Genomic DNA, 21,558 nt, shown 5'->3' with positions numbered 1-21,558 from the left:
ACCTCGCCGAAGGTCCAGTCACGGTCACCGACGACATAGAAGCATGGCGCGTCCGGATTCTTCAGGGCGCGCTGGGTGAAGAGTTGCGCCACGGTCGCGTCCTGACGCCCCCATCGCTTCGACCTGATCATGCCATTGGCGTAACGCCATAGGAATCTGTCGGACAAACAGTACCATTACAGTCCAGTATTTTGGTTATAACTAAAAATAATAATTAAGAAGAAACAGTACAGAATTGAAATATTTGGCAGATCTAAGTTTAAGTAAAGAAAAATTGAGCGTGTCAATTGATATTGAGTGAATCCCCTGTCCCGTCATCTGCCTACTTCGATCTCCGATGATAACACAAAAAAATATTTAAAAAAAAACAACGGAATTTGAACTTTGAACGACTCGTATCAATTTATTTGCGGATCAAAGTCTATGTTGTGATGATTGCACAATCACTGCACAAGTGTCTAATCTTTTTATCCGGAAATAGGCTAAAATCGCGCGGATCAGTGTTTATCCATTTGATTTTACTGTAGGTACATCATTATTGTATAGTACAGCTAGGTAGCTGATGATGATGAGGAAATGTCAATCTTTTTACAGAAGGTATTTGAAGGTATAAAATCATTATTTTCGCGTACCTATACAGGCTACATTACAGTCAAGTCTACCTTTGACCCCGGTCGATATTCAGACTTATTAAGTACCTAGGTACATTAAACTGATTACGAAATACTTCAAGCTCGCTTTTCCTGCGAAGGAAATAAGCAATGCTTGCGCAGTAACTGATGTTATTCGTAATGAATCAATCAATCCAAGACTTTAATGAGTCCAGATGTTGGGTTTCATAGGGGTAATGTGGCTAATATCGATTAGTTTCATTGTTCTCCATAGAGCTTTTTCCACACGTGGCCAAGGTTCCCTCGTTAAATATTCATAAGCGGAAAATCTAGCAGCTCAACATTATATCTATCTACCTATGTATACATAGGAAACGTTCTTTCCTTCAGCATAATATGGCATTACCTACCAGATACTGAGTTCCCCGCATTTGTGACTAGGAGACAAACTACATATAACAATAACTGTTATGGTTGATCTTAACCATCCAAGTGTCTGACGCAGTTTCCTCGGGAAAATTATATTTCATTGAATGGATTCTACCTATCCATACGTAGTATATTATGTGGACTAACTCGATATTGACGGTCGATACAATAGGCGTGTTTGGTATTGATTTTTATAAACAATTTCTCGTAACTTATACAATGTCTCATGGACACTGGAGTGAGAAACCAGCACGTAGGTTTTAATAAATGGTGGAGCTGCATGGTTGGTGGCACAGTTATTAATTTGGGTGTGCTCGGTAAGCAGAATGTTCGGAGGTTTGGTAACGAGAATATTGTGCATGGTAGCGTAGAACCCAGTGTAGGGTGAGCTAGTAACGTTAATATAGGAAGCCATAAACAGCACTGCGGCTGCGGCGCGGCGCTCGGCTGGCAGTCACGCGACGTGCTTGACGTGTTCGTAATCCTATAATTAAATGACTACAAATGCGACCTTCGTACCGACAACCTTAGAAATCTTCGTAAATATATAACAACGTGACAGATAACAAGTTTTAGTTGGTAAACATCTTCTATTTAAACAGGTAATAAACTCAATAATATTTAAACAGGTCCTTACTGTGGCATATCAAGTCCTTCTAAGGATGTTTTGCCTTACAAGTATGACAAGTGAGTTCAACACATTAGGACATTAGGAGTACCTAAGAAATAATATAAAGTAATAATCTATAAGATGCACCGTTACGTCGAACTTCGTCTAGCAATGCACCGTGCACATTCCGTGCTTACTGAAGTGTGGTTGATCATGGACCGTGATCTCGTTACTATTGTGGAAACATGGAAAAAATCATCGAAGTTGATCTTGCGAGACGGTGCGATGCAAACGATAGCGCAAGATTCAGAAATAAAATTGTATGATTTTCATAAAGGCAACTAAACAGAAATACAGAAAATAAGAACTAAGGTAACTGAACAACTTCACGTGCTTTAAGATATTTAAAGAGGTAATACAATTTTAATTACAGAGTACCAATTTTCTAAATTAATGTTACGATGTAAAAAGTGACATACATATTTAAAATTCCAGTAAGTAAGTAACGTCCTTAAAAATTATCGGCGTATTAATTAATTCCGATCAATAGTGAAATTGTTGTTTCATATATTAGTATTTCAGGCAGGTAGCTACGGTTAGGTATCGATCTGTCTGTACCTACCGAATATTATCTAAGTACCCTTATTTACCTTGTCTCGAACGATACACGACAACGATATTTCTCATTGGGCCTACCAATTGATACATAACCTACAAATTACACTTATATGTGTACAGGTGTTACGTGCAGGTATTTTCATCGACGATGACAAATGCAATACTAAACCCAAGTAAAAAGAATGCATTAATAGCGCATAAATAAATTAAACAACCAATCACCGACAAAACTGTGTTAAGCTAAGCTAGAACAATTAAAGTTTTCAACTGACATAGGTACCTGTATTAACACACATTTATTTAAATCACAAAGGTTACACATGGTTAAAGTTCTTTTTACCATTACTTTTTATCAATTTGATATTTTTTTTAAGTTTTTCACCTGTAATAAAGAACGATCACTTCGGTCACGCTCTTTTCCTTTTAACGGTATCAAAGTTCCGAATGCGCCATGCGGTTTATGCGGTACCGGCGTTTTAAGGGTTCGATGACTTTAGCTAAGCACCAATTCTAGAATAAACGTTTACCTAGATAAAACTAAACGTATGCGTGTGGAAAGTGTATAATTATGTTGTTAAATAATATTTATATGAGTAGTTAAAACGTAATTTTAAGTACTTACTGAAAGATAAGTTAATGGAAATTAAATAAGAACGAGTAAACGATTGTAAAACGCACATTGGTTGAGTCGTACAATTTTCAAGTTTGCTTTGTCACAGTGACCGCATTGGAAAAAAATAAGCACCCGAGACCGAGATAAAATTAAGATTGATAGCTGAAATGAAACAATGTGAAAAGCCGACAACACAGATTTGCTGTGTAAATATGAAACATCTTTTATCAAACACGTAGTATCAATGTCGCGCCACACATACAGATTGAGATTGAACAACTGGGGCACCTAAGTACGTTACTGTGTAACAGTTTTATATCAATCATCGTACATTTTTAGAACTTGTTCGGAATCGTTTGATATGGAAACACGTGCCATTTATCTATCGGTCTGATCATAACTCGTATTAAAATGGTATTATGCATATTTAGGTATTAGATAGTAGGTACCTAATGGATTTGTAAAAATAGTTGGCTATAAGGTACACCTACACTCTAGCTCGAGACTATTATCAGCCTTACTTATAAACGTGAATTAAATAATAAGTAATACTTAAGGGCTGTTTAAGAAAATTCTTACTTATAAACGTTGCTTAAGCATGTCTTAACTAACATTTAAACACGACTTTAAGTACTTTTACAGCCTTACTTATAAACGTGAATTAAATCATAAGTATTACCTACTTAAGGGCTGTTTAAGAAAATTCTTACTTATAAACGTTGCTTAAGCATGACTTAACAAACATTTAATCACTACTTAAGGCATTAGTAGTGATTAGTTAAAATGTTGCTTAGAGGGTGATTAGAGATTTTTATAAGTAAGGGGGATAATTTTTATAGCCTAATTAAATGACTATTGTCGTAGAAAATATAGATCGAACGAGACGTAAAAGTAAAGCCCTTAACAGTTTTTGGTATAAATAAGTTTGGAAAATTATGACGGAACTCGGAAAAATCTTCCGCGTATAGCAACATTTCGCCGAAAAGGCAGTATCACAGGAAAAACTTGGGTAAATTATGTAACGGGAAAAGTACAGCATTGCGTATAGCGGCCAATGGAGAATGCCAAATTTCTTTTAATATCAGAGTAGTATCGTAGGCGGACCAGAAGATTTTTGACGTCCCAAATTACCTACACAGAAATTTTCATGAAAGTAGATTCTATAAAAAACATTACTTCCATTTCACCAAAATGAAGGAAATTAAATTTATTTTTGTAGAGCCACCTAACTAAGAGTTCTTTCATACATGCGTAAACAAACAGCAGATATATTTTGTTATCTGAAAGCACTAGCAGAGAAACCTTTGTACTCAAAGCGGTATGTACATATTGTACATAAGTACATATTTGTTCAAAGACAATAAAACAAAGGGGACAAAGGATGCTGATACCACATAAATAGAGTTATTGATATTAAGAAATGCGACTAAATATCTTGTTTGTTCCCTAATCTTTAACGTGTATCTTTTAATGTCAACTTATAACCCGAAGAAAATAAACTACAACTTTTCGAACCTTAGTGCGATGTAATCCGTTCTTGGACAAGGCTTTAGGAATGGATTTTGCGGAATTTTTCATACAAATTCCACGAAACTCGAAATAGGTTCGAGACATGTTTGTATTACCGCCAGTGCCCAATATTCTCTAGTGGATATGTACCTTTATTTTTCCAATATAAAACATTTTTCCCGTATTATAACTTTTTAATTTTTTTTATCATAGTCTAAATTATTTAAATATTTGTTGCTTCTATTTTTCGCCGGCGCGCGGTGAAACGATTACTTATATTGTTTACTGAAGTACCGAATAACTGTTTAGTTAAGCTATAAGTCGGTACTTCCAATAAGTGTCCACAATAAACAATTTCTATTTGTCTACTGTATTTGTGGAGTACCTTATACTTAAAAGATATAAAGGGATTACACTATCAATCATTATGTGTACTTAAATGACATATTAAGTTGAATGACCTAATTATTTTTGGAATCGATTAAGAGAACAAAGTCGTCACAATTAATCATGATTTCAATCTTAATGTGTCTGCGACGATTGCCAGTACAGATAATAATTATTTTTATTTTCATCTACCTAATTAGTAGGTAATGTTGGTAATTGTTATTGTTGTATTTCTGTCTGATAAACAATGTTTACTCTGTTAAATTTTATCTCAGACGTTTAAAACGTAGTTCTTTGTGTTTTTAATATTTTTATCTCATGGATCCGGTTCATTTTTGTTCTATGTACTTAGGTATTGTAATTTTATCTCTTTCGTGAAATTGCAGATTGGATACTAACTTAAAACTACAAATTTTTCATAGATACATTTGCATGGTATAGCGCGCGAGCCTATTTGTTTTCTCTAGTTAACTAAGTTATCTTATATATAAAAATGAATTGCTGTTCGTTAGTCTGGCTAAAACTCGAGAATGGCTGGACCGATTTGGCTTTTTTGGTTTTAAAATGTTGGTAGAGTTCCAGGGAAGGTTTAAACGATACGAAGTTCGCGGGATCAGCTAAGTAGTAGGAAATAAACTACTTCAAACATAAGATGCTGTTACATTACAGTTCGAACATTGCTCAAACAGTCAATAGATTCGTAAAAATATGCGTAAACGTGTTTGTTACGATTTGTATCGCCTAATCGCACTGTGTAAACGTACTTCGACTAAAGTTCAAGTCGAAAATAGCCGCGCGGAGGAGTGTGTAAACAATGTATGATACGGGCAAGACCGATGGTCGGCTTGCCTATGAAAAGGTCGCGCGTTTCAGGCATCGCAATCAAGCGTTCATAATATACTACATAAAATATAGGCTACGAAGAAACTCGGATTTTTTAAATTTATAAACTCGAAGAAGTAGGTTTAGGCTTTATCAATTTCACGGAATTAATTTATCTTTCTCTTTTATTAACATTTACTCTCCTAATAAGGTCAGGATGAAAAGCAGTTTATTAAATAGTTACCTAACAGAGCTTATTTTCATAGAGAGGCGGTGGGTGTATTCAGCGTAATCATATCTAACATTTATGATTTCAGCGAAAATTGATCAAATTCTATTCTCGTCATAATTTTCGTTAGGTATAAAGTAAAATTGAATTTTGATTGTGTCTCTATTCATTAGACCGAAAACATTACAAATGCGACCTCTTAAATGTTCTGCGCCATAGTAATTAATTTTGTTAGCACAAAGAAGATGTAGAATATTAATTAAGTTGGTATGATGAGAGTAGGTAAAGCTATACATATATTTAATACAATAATACGGTTTTGTGCATGTAATTACACATCCTAACCTAACACAATACGTCGTAATCCAACGGCCTTTGTTAGTCGTTAGCAAACGTACTGAACAATATCCGATTATAAATAGATGTAGCACAAGGCTCGGACAAGCAGGAAGAGTTTTGCCGAAGCGCACACGCACATACACTTATCCAGGTGTCTATAAAGGTATAATAATAAATATACTCAATAAAATGCCAATGCACACTTTTTCTTGCTAAACTAAGGAGGGAGGTTCTATTAGAGTCCTAAATGTCACATTTGTTTGTCAGAGTGTGTTTGTCGTTTTTTCTCCAAAAATGATGTTGCGTTAGATATTTATTGACCGATTGTACTGACACATTACCTCTCATGACCATCCATTTTTAGGGTTCCGTAGCCAAAATGGCAAAAACGGAACCCTTATAGTTTCGTCATGTCCGTCTGTCCGTCTGTCCGTCTGTCACAGCCGATTTACTCGGAAACTATAAGTACTACAGTGATGAAATTTGATGGGAATATGTGTTGTATGAACCGCTACAAAAATATGACACTAAATAGTAAAAAAAAGAATTGGGGGTGGGGCCCCCCATACATGTAACTGAGGGATGAAATTTTTTTTTTACGATGTACATACCCGTGTGGGGTATCAATGGAAAGGTCTTTTAAAATGATATAAAGTTTTCTAAAAAACATTTTTCTTAAAGTGAACGGTTTTTGAGATATCAGCTCTCAAAGTCGTAAAAAGTATGTCCCCCCCCCTCTATTTTTATAACTACGGGGTATAAAATTCTAAAAAAAATAGAGGTGATGCATGCTAATTAACTCTTTCAACGATTTTTGGTTTGATCAAAGTATCTCTTATAGTTTTTGAGATAGGTTGATTTAACTGTAATTTACGGAACCCTTCGTGCACGAGTCCGACTCGCACTTGGCCGGTTTTTTTTCATTCATAGATAACTCTTTAAACAAAGTATTTTGGTACAGGTATCTTGTCGTTTATCATTGCCAGTGTTATCTAGAACAACTTCTTTCTTTGTTAGGTCTTTGAATAATTCACAGACAAATCGTTGGCTCGACTTCTACTGTTTGAAGGATCTAGACACACGGCAGTGTGTCCGCCAAGTTCGAGCAAAAAAAGCGACACACCGGCCGTGGGTTATATTACACGAACCATTTCGGGCCAAATTCGACCCCCCTGTAACTCAAAATCTATTTTATTTACGCATATCAAATTTCTAGTATCTATTGAGACCCCCTCACTTATCTAAAATACAAAATTTCATTAATATACCTATTGTAGGTCTTGAGATATTGACGTCAGAAAATCGCTATTTTTACTATACACTCACTGACTGACTGATTCACTGACTCACTCATCAAAAACCTAGACCACTTCCAATGGTCGTATTGACTTGAATTTTGGCATGGAGGTAGGTCTTTATGTCAAGGTAAAGGGAAAAATCTGAAAATGGCCAAGTGTGAGTCGGTTTCAAAATAATGAAGGTGTTTTATACCCGGTGTAAATTTATACCCCTAAGGAACTAAAACGAACTAAATTTATCTATATTTATATAATATATCTTCGAATGATTTGTATTTAGTTTAGTTAGAAGTAAAATAGTGTAGTTAGAAGTAAAATAAAAATCTGAAAACGGCCAAGTGTGAATCACTTTCGAAAATAACGAATGTGTAACTTTGATCCACGAACATAATATATGATAACATGTCATGTCAGTCAGTTGGTAAATCTAGTCCATTTAGTTAATCTAGTTCATTTCTTTGTAAGAAACATAGTGCATATTAAAAAATCTAAAAGATAGTATAAATGAGACATTCCTTTAACTAACTTCATCATAAGAAAAAAATAAAATAAACAACCTTACAAAAATAAATGAAATCCCACCCAAAACAAAAATGTGAAAGACTGCCAAGTTCGATAATATGGGAATGCTTCGCCTATAAAAGAAGTGAGATCTGAATAAGTACCAAGTTCCATACACATACCTCAGTTAAAAATAGTTACTTTTTAATGATGTTACTTGGCAAGTTTTAATAGAAAATTAAATACTTGATTCATTGCGTTTAGTAGGTTTATAACAAGGTGTATGAAAACTTTCCAAGTAACATCATTAAAAAGTAACTATTTTTAACTGAGGTATGTGTATGGAACTTGGTACTTATTCAGATCTCACTTCTTTTATAGGCGAAGCATTCCCATATTATCGAACTTGGCAGTCTTTCACATTTTTGTTTTGGGTGGGATTACTTACACCTGCATTGTTTTATTTTTTAGGAAGCGCCAGAATGTCTTTTGGTGGCCTGTAGCCAAAAAATTCATTGCTTCACATTTTAATACCGACTGTTTGACATAAAATAGTAAAAGACAAATTAATTTTGGGTTCAAATAATAGCCTATAAGGAAAAGCCATGCATATTGCTAAATATATGTTTTTACATAAACAGAGTTCATGGTGGTGTAGATATTAATTATGTTCTAACAGTGATGCGTGAGTTTAACAAGATCTTCCAAACATAATATATTATATTTCCTATTCATAAATTACAGATTATATCATAAACAATCGCCGAATATTGAACGTGTTAATCAAAGCAAATAAATGATTTTCCTGCTTTTCTTACTCAACATTAAATATTTCAGCGTCAAGCCGCTGAGATGAGGAAGGTTTTTCGAAATTCAATTATAAGAGGGATGCCCATTTCAATTAAATTTAATCCAATTTCTACGGAACCCTAGCTCAGTTTTGATCTGTTATGCGATGTAATGTTATATTTGATTAAACATGAAAAAAACTTCATGAAAGTATCTGTTTCTCGGACAAACAAGGCCTTAGAAGTGGGGTGTGACGCAATCACATCTTCTTTGCGATGGTTTGGCTAGAGCTTGCCAGTTACTATCACATCACAGACAGCGTGGCGGATTGTGCCATCGATTCTCCCAAACATTAAGTAGGTCAGATGGACATACAGGGCTGCAATTTCTTTTTCGACAGTTATTTCACGGATTATCTTTCTACGATAGCATAATTAATTCGTTTTTAAACGTAAGTATTTTTTTAAAATAATATCCTATCCCTTAGGCACTTGTGCTTGAATTCAATTTTTATAGAATGTGAAGTATTAACAACTCAGTACCGTATCAGCTCAGCCCTATTGGGGTGCCCTTGCAACCTTGAACTAGGGCAGATCTAACGGATAATAGAGTAGAATGGGCGTACTAACTAACAAGAACTAATTTCCTGCATATCTAATTAACAAAGGCACCTTTGACTTTGTCGTAAAGTTCATGAAACCTTTGAAAGACGTGAAAGTATTTATAGAACAATGAAATGATAAATAGATTAGGTAGGCAAGTTGATTTTGGAAATTCATAAATTACAAGATTTCTATCGGTACAATCTATTTTATGACCATATGCTAGGCACGTAGGTACTTATTTTCAGCAGTAAAAATATTAACTAATTACCGATTAGTACTTATAACCGGATCTGAAGCTTAACACAATAAAGTCTCCGTTAGCAATTCTGTTTCTCTATTTAAATGGTTTTCAATATTTAAATGAGAAAGTTTAGTATTTAGGTACACGTCTGTCTAATCATAACGTTCACCTGGAATACAAAAATAGTTTCTGATGTACCTATATAATACATATTAATTACTTATGTAATGAATGACGGATACAAAAATAAAAGTATCTATTGATTGGAATAGACCGATGTGGGTGTCTGCAATGTACTCCTCACCTTTAGGCTGTTCAATGACAAACACGTGTAAATAAAATAGGTATATACTTATAGGCATATGAATAATATAATTTTATGTCTATAAAAAACATTATCATTCTTAGAAGAGTGTAGCTAGACTATAAAAAGTGGATTTCTCTAGCAAACGTGATGATCTGTTCACGTGTCATGAATCCACAGATTTCTTGTTAAGGAATTAAGAAAATTGTTGGATCACAACTTATAATCAGTAAGAAAAAACAGTATAATGATGGCAGAGACCTTGTTGACAATAATATGTTTGAACCATAATTACCAACGATTACTTAAGTTCATTATGTCTGTTTTCCGGTTCTGCTAAGTTAGAGTAAGTAGTCCTACGTTCCTATAATAGGTATGTATATACAGGGGCAAAGGTCCAACTTTTCATTAAACATGAAAGGGACTTTGAGCCTAAAACTAGCTTCGAGGTTATCAAAGAACGGCTGCATTTCATGAAAAACAAAGAGGCTCATAAATAATTCAAGGTCCCTTCATACAACACAGCAACATAAAACATTCAAGCTTATTAAGTCTAGCTTCTTCGAAACGTAGGTTAAAAGGCTCTTGGAATACATTTTCCCACGGAACTTGCAGGCTGTTACAAGAACATAGAAGTGCATATTTTGCATAGGACAGTTTTGTTTAACACGTCATCTTTCAGAGGACGACAAAACATTGCTACGCCGTAGAAATGGTGCGTCCTAGCGTATTCTACGGCGTAGGCACGACTGGAAATACTATACAAATGACAATTTAGAGACGCGAATATTTTTTTTTTAATCTTAAATGGAGTTTATTTTGATAGGTACATATTTGAATAGAAAATAATATACTATATTAAATTCTAATTCTTCTAAATAATTTAATTGGAATGTCTTTGAAACACAACATATTATAATTACGTAAAATCGATTAAAGAAATTCTTTTGAAATAAAACAATTGTGAATTGATGTCTTAATGTATCGCGTTTAACATTGTTTTGCATAACATATTCTAACGCTAATGTAAATAAATGCACCTGGTATAGATGAGCGACACTAGTACAATTCGCACTATGTATGACACGCGGTGTCGATATCAACACTACTAGCAAAGGAAATAAACACGAATGATAAATACCATACATACTTCCACGTTATGCATAATAATGTAAGTAATTAACTTGGTAACCGATCGATGATGTAAGTACAGGATAGTTAACTATGGAAAGGCAACGGTAGGTTAGGTATCTGTATTTTGTATTTTACAGGAAATTGGAAATACATTTTTGGGTCACGTGGTTTCAGAATAGAATAAGCATTGAGCACCAGCTGGTTAAGGATTCAGTAGAAAATCTGGGCAGCTTGAAACATTAAAAGAAAACGAAATGTAGAAATGATACTGGTTTTTTGCCAAATTATATTCAAATACCTAATGCATGAGTGGCTAAATAAAAAAAAATATTTCAATGGTTTACGACTAGAAAGAAATACTACGAACATGCAGCGAGTTTTATTTTTTACTGTAAAGGGAAGATCCGTAATCACAATACAACAATATACATATATTAATATAATATTTGTCCTCCTGCAGGGCTATCAATGCCATAAACGAGGAAATAATTCTCAATGTCATTTGAAACTAAATATTACAACTGTAGTGTGTGATCTATGATTAACTGTGTGAACAACAGCTTGTCAAATTCTTGAAATTAGGATCGATAAGTTATACGCGGAGGTAGTTCATAGAAGGCTATTTAAGCAATTACAACTCCCTCCCTACAAACGACAAAAAATACGATTAAAAAGTCAGGTTAGCCACGTTAAAGCCGGGCTCCATAAGGACAATGATTCATTTGATAAATATATTTTTGTAACAGACTGCAGTCCAATGAGTACATGATCGGATGTTATAATAAAAACATTAACTCCATTCCAAAATCTCGATTTCTAATGATTCATCGATAAATGCTCTCAATTTTATCGGTTTAGCTGGTGACTATCTAATCTCACCATGGCTAGCCATGCTATCAGATAGCTTGGTGCTTCTATTTACCAAAGGTGATATTTAAATAGCTGTCTTAATAAACATAAGCCGATTCCTTTTAGGACTTCCACATCACCACAATAGCATGGACATGTCAAGTGATGCTACGTTGAGACCAACAATTAATTATTTATTCAAAGAACGTCACTATATAGTCCTTCGAGGTGCAAAGGACTTACATCCTTTTTGGCGTCAACTTTAAATAAATATGTATACCTACCTATATTCTTTCGGATGGCTTTTAAAAAAATATTTAACTACCTTCATCTTTAGATTAAATCCACATCACGCTAACACGAGGTAAAATTGTTGTATAAATATAGGGTCGAGGACTAATAATAATAAGCTCGTCATCTATATGAAATATCACTGTGCTAATAACGATTGACCGTTCTATTGTTATTATTATTCTTTGGACTGTGGCGCAGTGTGTTTATACGATAAAAAGCATTAAATAATTGCTTTTGTGCAAAACCGTTTAATTAATATTCACGCGAATTAAATCAACGTTAAACATGGTTCGCGTTTAGCACGTTATTAGGATTGGTTTTGACGCAGTGGTTGTTAATGCAGGTGTTCTCATACAGGCTCTCATTTAGACCTGGAAATGCAAATAATAATACAAGGGCACTTACTTGGAGTCTCTCGGCAGAGTTTTGATGAAAACGTAAATGTGCCTCCTATATCGGTAGACGCAGGGCGCTACAGCGAGGATGACGAATATCGCCGCCTTTGAGAGTGTACTGAGCACGGCGGCCATCGCGGCGGCCAGTGCCATGAGAGCGACGAGCGCTGCCAGTATCGCGTCCATGCTGGCGATCAGCCCAGTAGGGCACACAGCGGCTAACTATACACCGGTAACAGATAAACAGTACGTGCGAGTACGATGCGCGATCACTACGCACCGGGGACGCGCGCGTCCATCGACACCGAACAGTTTCGTATAAATGCGGGAAGGACACGGAGCGATGCGAGTTCCGAGCAGGCGGCCGCGTCAATGGCGGAGCGCCGGCCCCGAGCCCCCCTCGCGCCAGCTGCACATGCGCCGACAACAGCTGATCCCCGAACGGTAGGCGCGCTATGTCACCCACCCCGGTTAACGCATCTGAACTTGTGTATAAAATAATACCGATATAGGACGCGACAATTACAAAATTTTTCGCGGATGACGTTGTGTAGAGCTGACGTTTTACATTATTTGATTATTTCACCCACATTCCTTTTTTGAATTTTTTTTTCAGTCATAGACAATATTGTTAAATTTAAACGCAGGTCTAGAAAAAGGTAACTTTTACTAAAGAGGTGCTATCGTTAGGTAAAGATTTTGTTATGGTTGGGTTTTAAAATATTATCTCTACGCTTGTTATCAGTATCAATCACAGCGAACTGAGTTAGTTACTCAATATATGCTTTAGTTAGGTAGTGGTTCCGCGATTCGCCGTTAACCGATCCTTATAACCGCACGTGACAGGTGCTGCATCGTGTAAACGTTCACAGGACGATGCACACGTTCGGAATATATTATTGTAAATTAAAATTAGGCATGGACATGACCACGGTATTTCGGTACGAAAGGAAGGAAATCCCATTTGACAAAACTTAACTTACAGATTGAGAACGTTAGCGAGTGTTGACCTGTGAATGCGAATTTTACAACATTTCTATTTACTCAAATTCATAGAAGGGACTTCATTGTAATTACATTTTACTTATCCAACGTTACTTAACTTTTGTTGTTTTATTTTCCTCATTTTCAAAATGGATCTGTTTCACATCGTTGCTGCTTTTTCCCGTCTTATTTTCTTTAATTTACCAAGTTTTATAACTTTTATCCTCATTCAGTAGGTACCTAGCTAAATACGGAACTCACATTGATCGTAGCCCACGTGATGTTTTTAACTGGCTGTTAAACAAGGCTTTAGGTAATTACTTATGCCGGTGGATTACCTATGTAATCGCACCACACATTTAAGTGAGAATAGCGGTCTTACCTTTCCAAACGTGTATTTTGAATCTCAAATAATAAAAATACTAAAAAACATATAATATTTATTAAAAAGATGTATCAACCGGCAAAAAAGGGTAGGTAGATAATCGATTATTAATTAATTATATTTACTTTCAAGGATAAAGTATGTAGTAATGACGTAGTCTGTTTTTTTATTTGGCACACACGCATTACAATATTCGAGGGACCTATATTAATAAGGTCCAAAGGTTACCCGGTTAGTGGATTACCGAATAACCAACTGTTTTGATTAACCCTTGTTTGTAGACGGATTGCGTTAAGTATTGACTTATAAAATTGTGACTAATTAAGTTTGGTCTGTATATTTTAGCTTATGTGCCAAAAAAAGTCGTTCAGTAGTTTTAGGAATGAATTACTCCTACATTTAAGATTTCGTGTTTTTTAAACTCTAGCTTTTAGAAGGCATTCATCCCAGCCGCCGCGCTGGACCAGGTAGACACCATGGGCGCCGGGTGTCGCGAGATGACTCCCGGCCACCGTAGGCGTGGGTCTGTGGGCGGTGAGTTCGGGTGGCTCATCGTCCCTCTGTCTACTTAGACGACAGACCCGTGTCGACGGCGCGCGTTGTTCCACGCGCTCCCCAAAGAGAAAGATGTCAGCAACCCCAGCGGGGCCTGCCGGGGCTGCGGGTTGTTCGAAAGAGATACCGCGGCCCTGGTACACAAAAGGCCTATGACGGAACACGACGGTTTTTAGTCAGTAAGAGTCTGACACTCCCTCTCCGCTGCTAACCCACAGCGGGAGGGGTCATTTGATGATTTTTGACGCTGTTAAAAAAAAAAGCTTTTAGAAGGCATTCCATTCACAGCAGCTAGAAGACAGGGTAAAAAAAATAACAAAAATCCTTTTAGGAAAATATACATTTAATGTAGTTTATTCAACATATCCCATACCGTTAAATAATCTTAGATCTAATTTATGTAACAAAATGAAACAGAAGAAATATTGAAACCTCAGCCTTATTAAAAGTCGGGTGTTACTTATTTGAAATTGTATAAAAAAACAATAAGTAAGTTTAGTGTGAACTAGGCAAGTATTTTCTGTAAAAGCTGTACAACTTTTTACTATACAAATAAATTATAAAAATAATGAGAATTCTTGGTTACTGATTAATATATTAATAACAGCGTGACTTATGCTACACATCTTAACTACAATTTGATTTAACGGAAAACAAATTCAATTAGAAATATTCCCACACCAGACATCAGTGTTTTTAAGTACTTACTACATATTTAACGAAGCGTTCTTTTGAGCTAACTAGTCCTTTGAACAAACTACCTTTTCGGAGAAGAATGAGGTATAATGTTGGCTAAACGACTTAAAAGTAACTGAGGAAGAGTTTGATCTATTATTAAAATGATTAAGAAATTGGAATAATTTGTGTAACATAATTTTCCTCTACGTTTATTTTCAAGGCTACGAAAAACCGGAAGACAATATATACATACATACATACATTAAAACACAATTTTATTGTTTCTGATAACGATTATCAGATATTTTTTTACACACGAAAGCGCTTGAGATTGCCATTTCTATCAAAGATTCGATTGTTGCAATAAATTTTCCTAAAGCCTACCAGATCAGTCCTTCAAATATGCTAATTTAATAAATTCATAGATTCCCATCTCTTAAAGATCACCAAAATCTTATCACCTGCCGACTTCTTATTGCCACAATGTCAAACATTCATATAGAAAAGTTATTTTATTCGTTTAAGCGGGCTTCCGAATTCGTCTAGGAATGTAAGGTCTACAAAATATACACGGTAGAATAGATACTTAGAAAAATATTTTCAAACGTGAAGTTTTAGCACAAAGATGATTTATATTGTGAACACATGGAGAATAAAGAATAATAGGGCTGAAATTTCTTTCAGACAAGAAATACACAGCTTAAAAACAATTAAGATCTTAGAAAGTGTCAACTTGGAGTTTAACAATATTTCTATTAAAATATACCCTGCGCACGATTGGGATGAAATGCAATGATCATAGTGGTAATAAGCTGGAATAGGAAGAAATTTCTTTGAAAAACTAATGTGTAACGTACAGCATTATGCAAGGAATATTTAGGAATTCCTTTCAAAAAAGTTTATGTGACAGTGACAAATTAATTCACAATACTGAAGGCGAGGAAAAAATACTCGTTTATTTCATCTAAATCTGTTTAGACACACACTATTTTGATTAACTTGTAAATGCATGAAAAAGCTTATATAAATATACGTATTAAATTGCCCTACGGAGTGAAAGCATCTTTAGTATTAACGAACATTTTATGTAAACGTAGCTACCAACCGCTAAAACAGTTTAGGACCATTCCCAACATTCTATCTTATATCTGTAGATATGCTTACTTAGAGATAGAATTTGACATTAGCCGTATACAAGTTATGTAAATGTCCTATCTTTAGTAAGCAAAACACTATTATTTCGATTTATTGACTGTAGATTGAATATTGGAAACGGTCGTTAGTTGTTAAGACAACATGTCATTTGAACTACTCGTATCAACTATAACAACACTGAAACAACAGATGAACAATTCACAGCCTAATTTGTCCACTAATAATTTTCTCGTATTCCTCAATTCCTAGTGGCAGGTAGCGGCCTTGTTTTACATCTAAATAGTAAAGCTTGTCTTTTTTCGCCAGTTTGGGGTCGAAACTGTCTTTTTGCAGGTCAGTCTTCTTCATTTTAAATGTACCTGGAAAACATACGATGTTAATTTTAATGAAGTCATCAATTTATTATCACTAACTAGCGGAATTGTACGATATAAATAACAATAATCAATAAAAAACAAATAATTTATTATCCTTTGCTGTTGAGTAAGTGTGGATTTTTTAGTCCTTGGCAATTTTAAAAGATATTGTCATCATCCTCCGAGCCTTTTCCCAACTATGTTGGGGTCGGCTTCCAGTCTAACCGGATTCAGATGAGTACCAGTGCTTTACAAGAAGCGACTGCCTATCTGACATCCTCAACCCAGTTACCCGGGCAAGCCGATACCCCTTGGTTAGACTGGCGTCAGACTTACTGGCTTCTGACTACCCGTAACGACTATTTTTAAAAGATATTGTATGGGTTTAAGAACGAAAAAAAATACTGCTTTAATATAGAAGGATAGGTAACGTGGCATACCTACTAGCATATAACATATGGCAAAATCACAACAGCTAATAACTATTCCGACCATGTTTAAAATATTTGAATATGTATTTCATATAAAATTCTCCTGTAGAGGGCCTTACCAGTCATATCTAAGCTGTCCATGACTCTAATGAACACAGGTCGTGCGTACACCGGCAGGTCTCGCGCCAAGTTCCTGGCCAAGATTTCCAGATCTAATGTTCCGTCTACGTCTACTATACCACACATGCCCGCTCGCCCTTCTGTGTTTGGTACCTGTAGAAAAAGTGTAAGCAAATTACATCTATGCTGTTATACATCTTATTATGTTGAAGTTTCTTTCCTATAACGTGACTTAAAGACGCTAATCACAAGAATAACTTGACCAATTTGAAAAATGCTATCAGTCTGCGATGGCCAAGTTATCGAGTTATTCACATAGTTCCCACGAGACGCGGATGAATGAATGTAGGTATAGGCCTTTGGCTGCTCTTACACTTACACGGTAAAAGGGATGAAAATATAGGCATATTTTTTTCCAAATCCATTTTATAGGGTCTTATAGTAAGGAAACTGTTATTGGCTACTTTTCATCCGTATGAAAAAATCTTTTAATTTGAAAGCTATAGCTAACCCGTCGCAGACAGGTGGTGCAATTAAATGCAGAAATAATAAATCACGCACACCCCCTTTTCGTACTGAAACTTTTCTGTAGCGATGATTCAGGCATCATATTTTATCGATAGGTCAGTATCGTGCGTGTGCGCATCATTTTGCAAGTCATTTATGGCACCGTCTGCCATAAGTATTGGCATTGATTATAGTAGTAAATTCTACTACATACATTGTTGTGTGATACTCGGTATGAATGAAAATGTAGGATTGTATCATTATGCAACTATGGGAGTTTTGAGAGTTGGCAGACAATAGTTTTTCAGTCACATAACAAAGTTGTTTTCTATAAGTAGGTTGGAGTTAGAAGTATTGAAATGTAAATATTTTTATTTTATACATCCTCTGTTTTTGTTTAAAAGTTTACGTATGTCATTAGTCAGACAAACAGGTGTGACTGTAATTTAAATATGGCTTGAATCTCGATTGTGTCTTTAAAATGGGGCTGGAAAATATGACAAAAATGTGTCTGTTTCTTTTTTCATTTGGGTCATTAGACCTTATCAGTGGAAGAAAGCTAAAAATAAAAAGTATATTTACCAATACTCCATAGACAACAGCGTCTCTATGCTCAGCGACTCTAGAGATGGCGGCCTCAACCTCCGTGGTAGAAACATTTTCTCCGCGCCATCTGAACGTGTCGCCCGTGCGGTCGCGGAAGAATAGGTATCCGAATTCGTCCGCCGTTAAGATGTCACCTACAAACAAACAAAACAAAGATTAGGTATAACTGTATCCGGGGCTGTGGGTTGTTCGAAAGAGATACCGCGGCCCTGGTACACAAAAGGCCTATGACGGAACACGACGGTTTTTAGTCAGTAAGAGTCTGACACTCCCTCACCGCTGCTAACCCACAGCGGGAGGGGTCATTTGATGATTTTTGACGTCGTTAAAAAAAAAGGTATAACTGTATGGTTATTTAATACGTTGTTTAGTGTGTTTAATTTTCAAGTATTCAAACGAGTTTGACTCTTGAAAATATTATACCGCTGCTTAGGTATTAATGTTATATGTTAAAAAAGCGGTTGAATACGTTCAGTGTGTGTAATTTAAATGTACATAAGCTCAGAAACGTAGGTACAATAGTAGACGAGTCATACAAAGATAATGTGTGTGTATAGATATGCCTCACCCACTTTCACGAGACAAAACAACTAGGTATAAACAAACAGGTTTATCAAGTTCACTTAATTAGGTGTCCGTTACCCTGGCCAGATGTTGTCGAAAATTGACATTTTAATCTTATAGATAACTAGTTGTGCGGCTTCTGTAATTGTTGCGCACATTTTTAAATTTGTTGCGCTTATAGTTTTTTAATTATTTCACAAAAACATTTCCTGCTATCGTAACGTTACGCCAGCCAGACCTTTTTCTTTCTAAGGGGGAATATTTAAATAAATATTACCTATAAAATTAGTTGTCTAGATAAAGTAAATGTTGTGCCATATTTTGTATTTGTTCTTTCTTCGGTTGCGAAGTTATTCGAGATTTTGCTGGGGTAAAGTTTTTGGTTTTGCTAGATCTCTGAAATGGTTAAGCAGATTCTTATCATATTTTGTACATGACTTCCTAGGACTTAGTTTAAATTTGTTCGGCAATAATAGAACCAAAATAATGCAATCTTAAAGGTTATTTCATTAAATCAAAAAACATTTCAATTGGTCCTAGCACTCTCAATAAGAAGTCTAAAGACTTACTTTAAACATTATTTTAAAGCTTGTAACTGCCTTTCTTTCAGTGTTAGATAGCCCATTTATCGAGGAAGGCTATAGGGCTATAGGCTACTTTTTATCCCGGTACGGGAAGTAGTTTCCACGGGATGCGGGTGAAACCGCTGGCAGAAGCTAGTAACTAATAATTGACATAACATTCAGTTCATATATCCAATCCAGTGGCCAAATAACACCGCGCGCATCAAGACCGTGCTCGTGAAGAACTGAATATCATCATAACTTGTTAAATACTTACAGGATACTAATGAAACTTTACATACATTTGAAGGTAGTTACAAGGTTTAAAATAACGTTTAAAGTAAGTCTTTAGACTTCTTATTGAGAGTGCTGGGACCAATTGAAATGTTTTTTCATTTAATGAAATAACCTTTGAGATATGCATTATTTTGGTTTTATTATTGCCGAACAAATTTAAACTAAGTCCTAGGAAGTCATGTACCAAATATGATAAGAATCCGCTTAACCATTTCAGAGATCTAGCAAAACCAAAAACGTTATCCCAGCAAAATCTCGAATAACTTCGCAACCGAAGAAAGAACAAATACAAAATATGGCACAACATTTACTTTATCTAGACAACTAATTTTATAGGTAATATTTATTTAAATATTCCCATTAGAAAGAAAAAGGTCTGGCTGGCGTAACGTTACGCCAGCAGGAAATGTTGTTGTGAAATAATTAAAAAACTATAAGCGCAACAAATTTAAAAATGTGCGCAACAATTACAGAAGCCGCACAACTATATAATTATCTATAAGATTCAAATGACCATTTTCGACAACATCTGGCCTGGGTAACGGACACCTTAATTAGGTCGAGGCAGCGAACAGAATACACCGCAGTGCTTTGCATTAAAAAAGCTATACCAATACAACACCACATGAAGCTCTTCAGCCAGTCCCTTTTGGCAGAGAAAAAGAACAAAAATAATAACAAAACTTACCAGAAATAAAAGCGGCATCACCGAACTGGAAGACGTCTTTAACGACCTTCTTCTCTGACGCCGCCTTGTCTACGTATCCGAGGTACTGCCGCGCGGGGTTGTGTGCTTGTATCTTGCCGATAAACACGCCTGGCTCGTTTGGTTGCGCTAACTGTAACGTAAATGTTTGTTTTTTTAGATTTTTTTAACTTTTTTGTGGTAAGTTACCTCGAAGTAGAAGAATAACCAAGTTGAGGAACACTTAAGACATAGGGGCCATACAAATGTTTACTATATAATATTCCACATGCGAAAGTAACTCTGTCTGTGGGTCTGTCACCCTTTCACCACAAAATTACTAAACCAATGCTGTCTAGTGCTCGAGGATGTGAAAGGACATAGGCTACGTTTTATCCGGTTGAGGGAAGTGGTGCTCACAGCTATTACTTAACATACCATCATTAATAATTTTATTCTTCCGGACGCACAATTTTATCAACAATTTACAAAAAAAATCTCATAGTGAAGGATATAAAGTCGTATATTACCTGACAAAGTCCTCGTGAGTCTCGGATGGGTTCCCCGGTCTCCTGATTGACCTTGATGATGGCGATAGGATACACCTTCGGGAATATTCTCGAAACAAAACCAATAGCTCCTGGCGTGCCATCCACATTGGCTGTAAACAACATTTTATTATAAGTATTTTGCGGAAAATTGTATGTTGCAAAAAAGTTTCAGGACTTCATTCCGTTAGTAAAAAAAATAACATTATTTGAAAATTTATTAATTTTTACATTTTCAGTAGACTAACACCTAGAAGAAGCAATAAAGATGACTAAAATGACTCGTCAAGGCCAAGTCTTCGAGACATTACTTTGAAATATGGCCTTACATGGCCCAATAAAATCTACAAAGTTGCAGAAATTGGATACTGAAACAGTGTAACTTAATGGTTAGATAAAGTTTTATTGCCGCCGTTGTACAATGTGCAAAAAGTATAAATAAATAAATAAAGTTGTATTGCATACCTATATTGGCATTTCCTTCAGTCGCTCCATAGAACTCTGTCACCGCCTTAATGTTGAACCTTTTCACGAAGTCCTTCCAAAT

At 35.5% G+C, this 21,558-nt stretch overlaps 2 protein-coding genes and 1 long non-coding RNA gene across 3 annotated transcripts in view; 1 reads left to right on the top strand and 2 right to left on the bottom strand.

Annotated features, from left to right (window-relative positions):
• LOC124645681 (long-chain fatty acid transport protein 4-like) overlaps positions 1-12,952 on the bottom strand; it is a 26,443-nt gene extending 13,491 nt beyond the window's left edge. The window contains exons 1-2 of the mRNA XM_047185532.1: positions 12,588-12,952; positions 3-156 (exon numbers count right to left, since the gene is read on the bottom strand). Coding sequence (XP_047041488.1) covers positions 3-156; positions 12,588-12,763 — 330 coding nt within the window. The 5' untranslated portion in view covers positions 12,764-12,952. The remainder of the gene's footprint in view (positions 1-2; positions 157-12,587) is intronic.
• LOC124645683 lies at positions 12,889-21,479 on the top strand. Its single transcript, XR_006986262.1, has 2 exons — positions 12,889-13,021; positions 21,251-21,479. It is a non-coding gene; the product is annotated as an uncharacterized LOC124645683 (long non-coding RNA).
• Positions 14,827-21,558, bottom strand: part of LOC124645680 (long-chain fatty acid transport protein 4-like) — a 31,704-nt gene continuing 24,972 nt past the window's right edge. The window contains exons 7-12 of the mRNA XM_047185531.1: positions 21,477-21,558; positions 20,994-21,124; positions 20,467-20,617; positions 18,331-18,488; positions 17,241-17,394; positions 14,827-16,693 (exon numbers count right to left, since the gene is read on the bottom strand). Of these exons, the coding sequence (XP_047041487.1) occupies positions 16,533-16,693; positions 17,241-17,394; positions 18,331-18,488; positions 20,467-20,617; positions 20,994-21,124; positions 21,477-21,558 (837 nt within the window). The 3' untranslated portion in view covers positions 14,827-16,532. The remainder of the gene's footprint in view (positions 16,694-17,240; positions 17,395-18,330; positions 18,489-20,466; positions 20,618-20,993; positions 21,125-21,476) is intronic.

This window comes from Helicoverpa zea, chromosome 3 (assembly GCF_022581195.2).
Source record: "Helicoverpa zea isolate HzStark_Cry1AcR chromosome 3, ilHelZeax1.1, whole genome shotgun sequence".
Taxonomy (NCBI): domain Eukaryota; kingdom Metazoa; phylum Arthropoda; class Insecta; order Lepidoptera; family Noctuidae; genus Helicoverpa; species Helicoverpa zea.
This window is presented reverse-complemented; position numbering and strand designations above follow the sequence as displayed.